Here is a 7,920-nt window from a genome sequence, read left to right as displayed (position 1 = left end):
TCCCACTGGAGGGAGGTTACTGGCATTAACTTATAAAATATGGTTGGAAACTTATAGCAAAATGTGATCCCTTAAAAGTCAAATTAAGTATAGATTCTTCTATATTAACCAAAAATCAAAAGTAGCATCAACACAGAAAGATCACGCAACAAAGACAACAAAAGGACAAAATAAAAGGCAGAATGATATTTCTTCGAAAATTAACTGGAAACGTATCATAGCATTGACTTTAAGTACATAATCTTGATACTGGACCCTAATTTCAATTGTGCACTAACCTAAAACTAAAGAGAACAAATAAAAATTCCGAAACTAATTATGAAAGTGATATGGCCTAGGAACCATCCTATCAAATACTAAGCCCAACATCTATTCAAAATACTTTTCCCCACATCATCCAAGGCTCCATCACATGTAGCAAATTTCACTCATCATCTTCATCATCCTCCTACAAAAAAGAAAACAAACAAATAAGTAATTAACTAATCATAGAACAAATTATAACCAATGATTAAATTATTTTACCTCATCTTCCTCCTCGTCGTTAACTTCGGATTTCGACTTGTCGGACTCTTCTTCCTCGGAATTTTTTCCTTCCTAAACATCAAAAGCAAATATCATTTAGAGTACATTAAAAACAACAATAACTACAAGCGTATATAAGAAAATGCATTTACCAATTTCTTATTATAAGCCAAGATACTCTTTTCATACTCTTCCTTTTTCTTCTCGGCCCTAGCAATGAATGGTGCTTTTTCCTTAACAATTAAACCACCACAATATGTCAGAAACAATTTCCCCTAATTGTTAAATGGCGGTCCCAGTAATTGCATGCAAACAATCAACAAAGTTCTCTTCGGAAATTAGTACTCGCGGTCCCAATAATTGCATGCAAACAATCAACAAAGTTTTCTTCGGAAATTAGTACTCACCGCGTCAGACAGAGATTTCCATTTGTCACCACCAGCTTTGCCAACCTAAATAGTTATTAAAGAAGATTCGTATAAGAATTAAAAAATCAAGGAAAAATCAGCCAGCTTCTAGTAAAAAAACGGAAAACAAGGAAACTCACAACAGCAACAGATTTGTTGTTTGGATGTTCCTTCTTGAACTGCTCTCTGAACTCAGACCTAAAACAATCAGAAAACCTCAGTTTAGTGTCACCAAAAAATCCAACACAACACAGATCAAAACCGAATAAAAAATTATTTATAAAAGGATTCAAAGAAATCCGCACATGAAAACGAAGAAAGCACTTGGAGGTCTTTTCGGCTTATTAGGATCCTTAGCAGCTTTCTTTGATTGTTTCCTACCAGCGCCAGCGCCCTTGCGCTTCAACCTAAACGAATAGCAATAAACATTTAACCACGAAAAAAACCAAAACGAAACTAAAAAAAACCAGATCTCAAGCACAACAAGGAATAATCAACAAAGCGATACCTGTTATCGGCAGCTTTAGCATCAGCTTTAACCTTCGGCATGGCAAAAATAGATGAAAACAGATAGACTCTGGGTGGAATTAGCGAAGAGAGTAAGGGTTTCAAAGAGAGAAAGGAAAAAGTGAGAGTACACGTTGTGCTGTGAAGTTTGGGCGCGATGGGAGGGGATAAGAAGGGTTGTGGGGAAGGGCAGTGTAGAGAAAACGCAAGTGAAAATCGAATCGCGAAAAAATTGAAGTTGGGGTTTTACGCGGGATTTCGACGATCTTTTGCCACGTCAACGATCCGTGTGATGTAAATTCATTCGCTCTCAGCAACACTTTCAAATCAATGTGTTTCCTTTGTGTGTATAATTTGGAGATGAGAGGGGTTGCTTTGTGGTTTTAGCACTGTGCACTGTGTTTTGAGAATTTATTGGCACGCGTCACTGATTTATTACGATGACTGTTTTATCCTTGCATGGGTCTGCAATATTACCAAGATGCCACGGGAATACAAGTATCACGCCACGTGAAGTTTTGGACGAGATATTTTGAGCTTCATAGGGGTATGTTCGTAAAATCATATTTCTTATTTAAATAAGAAATACTTGATAAATTAATTATTAGGGAGTTAATGGCTAATGATTTGCATGTTCTGAATGAATTTCCGCACTTTTAAATGAAAAATAAAAAATATCAAAATATTTAAAATAGGTAATGATTAAATTTCAAAAACCATCATTATTATTTTAAATTAATGATTTGGTAACAGAACTTTTGACACATAAAATAAAAAAAAAAATATATATATATATATATATATATATTTAATTTAATGTATGAATTATTATGTTACTATTCTTTACACTAATCAGGGTCTTAAAGTTAAACTTTTACAAAAGTAAATTTTATTTATTTATAAAAATCAAATTCATAACAAATTAATAGGAATACATGCACAATGCATGTAGATTCACATCTTTAATATAAATAAAATAATTATTGGGAGAGGGAAGAGTTATAGGTAGATGTAGCTTATGCATTTGTGTGTGAGGGAAGCATTATATTTTAATGATCTTCTATCTTAGATAAGGTAAATTGATGAACAACATGTGCACTGAAATTTAATTATATTTTCTTAGTTTATTGTAATAAATCATAAATAAATATTTCCAATTATAAATTTTTAATTATATTTCTTTTAATTTGGTGATGAATAATTTATACTCTCGTGTAATATGTTAATTGCAGATCATTCATTTCTTAAAATAAAATAAAAAATTAAAGTTTTAACATTAAATATATTAAAACTATAATATTTTCTTGAACAAGTATTGGTGCAAAATAAGTCATGAATTAAGAGAACTGCAAATATATATATATATATATATATATATATATATATATATATATATATATATATATATATATATATATATATATATATATATATATATATTACAATACAATCCATAATATGTGTGACTTATATAAATATGACAAAATATTTAAAAAATATGCAATTTGTTTTAAAGAATTTCTTTACATTTACGAAAAATTGTTATGATAATTAATTATAATAATATTCTTAGTGAGTTTTATTTTTGGGGAAGTTAATGTATATATATAATTAACTGTACACGGTTTTTTTCTTCAAGGATAAATAAGTTATATTATATTCTTTTATATATAAAGAGTGAAACAGAATCAGTTGTTTTTTTTAATGATATATTTTATTTTAATTAATTTAATGTTTAAAATACTTCCCAAAAACTTACAGAAAAAATTTTCTTAATTGAAATATTTTTGTAAGTTACATCTTAGAAATATAAAATCTTAACGATGTCACCTGAATGATTGACACACAATTTTTCTTACTTGATTTTTTTTTTAAATGTCATATTCTTTTTCTCTGGTCTAAAATATTTTTATATGCATTAAAAATTATTACTTTTTCTATACGGTGAGGATGATATTTATTATTTTAGATAAGATCGCATGAAAACAATATAAGTATATCCCATAAATAGAAATAACAATAATATATTTAATTTTGTTAGTCAGTTTTTAATTGTTGAAACGTTACATATTTTGATATGATCTTGATATATTTAAAGTTGCAACTATATTTTTATTAAATACCCACACAAATAATTAATTTAGTATATAAGAGGCAACAAATATTTTTATTAATAACTATATATTGTAACGGATGTGAGCATTAATAAATTTACAAAAATATCATATACTAAAATATTGAATATTAATGTTTTATAAGATATTAAACAATAATAAATAACTTATCATATATTTAACATTAATTAAAACATAAAAGGATTTAAAATCAATATGTCATCGACAAATTATTTTATTTTTATTATAATGGAAATTTAATAATTATGAAAAATGAAAAAATATAACAAAAAGGGAAAACAAACTAATATCAACATTAAAAAAAAGTAACTGGCCACATTTTGTACAAAAACTTATAAATGTTTAAAATATTTTATATTTTATATTTTATTTTATATAATTAAAACTGGTTAGTGCGAGATAATTTCAATATAGTATGTAACAAATAATATATCTAATTGTCTTATTTTATATAGAATAAAATTACATAAATAAAATTAATAATAATTATAATATATTTTATTTATAGAAAAAGTATAATACATATGTTTTTTTCAAAAGTTTATAAAACTCACATGATAAAAGTGCAATTATATTATTGGTTGCAAGTTATCTATAAATCTAATATAATCTAATATCATACAAATGTAAGTTTACAAAATACTAAATTGTAGTTTTTCAGAAAAAAAGTCTTTTTCAATTTTTCTTTTTAGAGTTAATCATGTTTGTCAACTTTCTATTATCATGCTAAAATAATTTTAAAAAAAAAAAACTAACTAACTTTATATTATTAATTCCTTCTTGAGGTAAAAGTATAATAACTTATATTATCTTCATACACAACATGTTGTTGGGAGATTAAATTAGATTGAACTAAAACTAACATAATATAATAGACTCCAATATGGCAAAAACATATTATCAATAATTATCTTGAAAATATGTTTACTACAAACTCGTGAAATTTATTTACATGAATGAGCTTCAAAAGTCTAATGAAGTGCAAGGCATTCTAGGTTTAATTATCTCCTGATAAATAGGATTTCAAACAGTTTGAATGATAATCTTAATCACATGAAATTGAAGTAAAAGGAGTAGTGATGAAAATCAAGTAAGAGATTCTTCAAGTTGTTTCACTTGAAACAACTATCAAACCCTGTATTCAATTTCAGCAAAATATTTATCAAGTTTTGCTCCTCTTTTTACAAAAATTTAGGAAATTAAAGATTTGGTAAAATTCATTTGTCTTTCTTGAAAGTTATCATGAAGGATACTTTACAAGCCAATATGATGAAGGATACTTTACAAGCCAATATGACCGGGATTTTGTGTCCAGATATAAGAAAAACTTATATTAATTGTCATCACCAAAGAATAGCTTGCATCCTTTGTTCTTTGTTGGAAATGACGATCTTGAAAAACTCGTGCTTGAAATCCTTGTAGGAGGTCGAAAAAGCTTAGGTTCCAACCATTCTCACTTATTTACAACACTCATCCTTTTTTAGTGTTTGAATGAGTACGGTAGTAATGGAGGAACAAAGCATAACTAGGATTACATAAGACATCAAACACCTGCATAACCGTTCAAAGATTTAGATTGAGCTACATTGGAGCATGGTTCAACTCCTACAAGACCTCAATATGAAAATCATCAAGCACGTGAGCTAGGCAGTGAAGATGCTAGAATAAACAAAGAATAGGTCCAGCTCTAAATTTCCCTTGTCATGACATACTCGATTATTTCTTCTATAGACATGAAAATGCACAGAATCGTCCGTCACATTCTCCTTTATAATGTAGGCTTGACCTAAAAGCTCCACCGATTCATTGTCCCACCTGGTAGCATACTCACACTTTATGTGTGGCCCACGCATATCGGAGTAGGTTTTATTTGTCTCCCTTAGCAGTTGTGTCCACTTGGATCTCTTGAACAATGTAACCACTTCCTTCTTCCACAAACTCCTTACCCGGATCTTGTTTTTTTACTGGACCCCCCCTCCTTCCTTAACCGAACCCTCTTTCCAGTCAGTCCTTTTATTATCTGGTCAAATTTGTGTGGTAACACTACTGACAAACACTAAACTTTTCTTATATACCTTCGATCACTTTGAGCGACAACGAAGACGCAAACATGTGATTGGTGTATCTTGTGCCCTCTTGACCATAAGAACTTTCTAGAGATCAATTACACACATTTTATTAGCTTAAGTGGAAAGAATTAGATGGTAAACAGTGCAAATATGAGCATCAAAGCAATAATGGCAAAAATGATGGACCATATGAATTCTACTTATAGAAATTCTTTAAAACACATCAAACTCTTATAACCATCATATCTAGCACCATCAAACAATAAAGGACAAAATGACACTTGTAGTACACTTAACAAGATAACGTGACTTTTCATCACCAACTGTCATATTTCTTAGTAAATAGTCATATGTTTTAAAAGATAAATTGAATGGATGCAACAATAAATGAGGATTAAGCACAATCTTAACAACTTTTTCATAACAATTTATTGACAACAGACACATTTTATTATTCTATTAGCCAATTTGAATTTATTTTTAAAATAATATTTAAAACGAACAAATAACAAATCGCCGCCACGTGTAAGTTGTCAATATATTGTTAGAAAAAGTTGTTAAAAAAACATTTTTCTTTATAGAGTGTCACAATATTTCATCACTAGTGATTATATAAACAAATCCTTTAAACTTGTTGACTTAAGTCTAAGCTCAAGGTTTAAGGACCTGCGTATTTATATGTATTGACTGAATTATCCTAAAGTCATCATCCAATTTGGGAGGGAACCAATCAATATCCACTGGTGGAGAATGGAATTTAGACGTTAATTATTTTAGGTTTTTAACGTCACTTCACGAACTGACGTCTTTACGGGTGACGTTAATGGGACGTCGGATTTCTACAGGTGCGACATCACTATAGATATCGGTTTAGGCCAAAGCTCGCCGTCTATAAAGAAATCAGACATTACATTAACAGACGTCTAAGGTGCCCTTAGACGTCGGTTCAGTAACACGTTTGACGTCTATAAAGCTATCAAACATTGCATTACCCGACGTCTATGGGCACTATAGACGTCGGTCATTACATTAACTAACATCCATGAAGTGTTGTGTTTTGATGCGGTTTTTCTCGTGTCTTTGGGTAGGGTAATAGCACCTCTTTCCCTTGCTAGTTTCCTCATAAGAAAAAATTACGTCTTTTGGATTTCTCAAGGCATTTCAATCCAAAAACGAACCTGGGTCGTTGCCTAGGTCCACTCTGACCGCCAATGAAAAAGAACACGGTGAGAATACGGTGACACCGTATTCTCACCGTTTTTTTTTCATTGGCGGTGGGAATGGCTCTATGCAATGACCCAGGTTCGTCTTTGGGTTGGAATGCCATGAGAGATCCAAAAAACATAAGTTTTTCTTAGGTGGAAACTAACAAAGGGAGAAGGTGCACTACGCCACCCAAAGACACAAGAAAAAACCGCACCAAAACACAACGAAAACACATTTTAATCAGTTCAAATAAAAGATAATACATCAAATATTACTTTAATAGGATAAAAGTAAGTTTAACCATATAAAAGAGATTAAACGCACCTGTAAATTCAATGGAATGAAGAAAAAAGCCAAGGAAGACGATGAAGTGCACGAAACTGCTGGTTTGCAATCACTGTTTTAACAAGAAATCAGATGTCGGTTGCACACGAGTCCGACGTCTATAATGGAAAAGACGTCGGTGACCTCACTAATCCAACATCTTTATGATTTAAAAATTAATATTCGCGGGGCTTATAAACGTCGACTACTAAGACCACTGACATCTATATACGATTATAAACGTTTTTGTGGAGGCATCCCGTCTATATGTCGAAAATGAATGACTTTTCACCTGCCTAACAAACATATAAACGTGGGTTATCTCTTAACCAACGTCTATAGGTTTGACAGGTAGGTGAATAACCATTAATGTCCGCCATATAGACGTCAGTTTGGCGGAATCCGACGTCTACAAGGCAGAAAAGAGTGACTATTCACCAACCTAACAGACATATAGACGTCGGGGCTTCCTAACTGACGTCCATATGTCTAACGGGTAGGTGAATGACCATTAATTTCTGTCATATAGACGTCGGAGTCCCTCCTAAATGACGTCTATATGTCTGAAAGAAATGACTTTTCACCCACCTGTCAGACATATACACGTGAGTTGGGAGACCCCCGACGTCTAAAATACTATAGATGTCGGGGCACCTACTAACTGACGTCTATATGGCCAACTTATTTACGAAAATACCACCAATCATCAATATACGTCGAGCTTACCCCTAATTGACATCTAAGGGG

The 7,920-nt window shown here is 31.0% G+C and overlaps 1 protein-coding gene across 1 annotated transcript; it reads right to left on the bottom strand.

The window, feature by feature from the left end:
* Window positions 1-163: 163 nt before the first annotated feature.
* Window positions 164-1,646, bottom strand: LOC106768615 (HMG1/2-like protein). Its single transcript, XM_014653853.2, has 7 exons — window positions 1,441-1,646; window positions 1,238-1,339; window positions 1,073-1,130; window positions 933-977; window positions 678-758; window positions 526-597; window positions 164-448 (listed from the first exon to the last, which is right to left on the bottom strand). The coding sequence occupies exons 1-7, from the start codon at window positions 1,479-1,481 to the stop codon at window positions 425-427; spliced, it is 423 nt and encodes a 140-aa protein (XP_014509339.1). The 5' UTR covers window positions 1,482-1,646; the 3' UTR covers window positions 164-424.
* Between the last annotated feature and the right edge of the window lie 6,274 nt (window positions 1,647-7,920).

The sequence above is a fragment of the Vigna radiata genome, chromosome 7 (assembly GCF_000741045.1).
Source record: "Vigna radiata var. radiata cultivar VC1973A chromosome 7, Vradiata_ver6, whole genome shotgun sequence".
Taxonomy (NCBI): Eukaryota; Viridiplantae; Streptophyta; class Magnoliopsida; order Fabales; family Fabaceae; genus Vigna; species Vigna radiata.
This window is presented reverse-complemented; position numbering and strand designations above follow the sequence as displayed.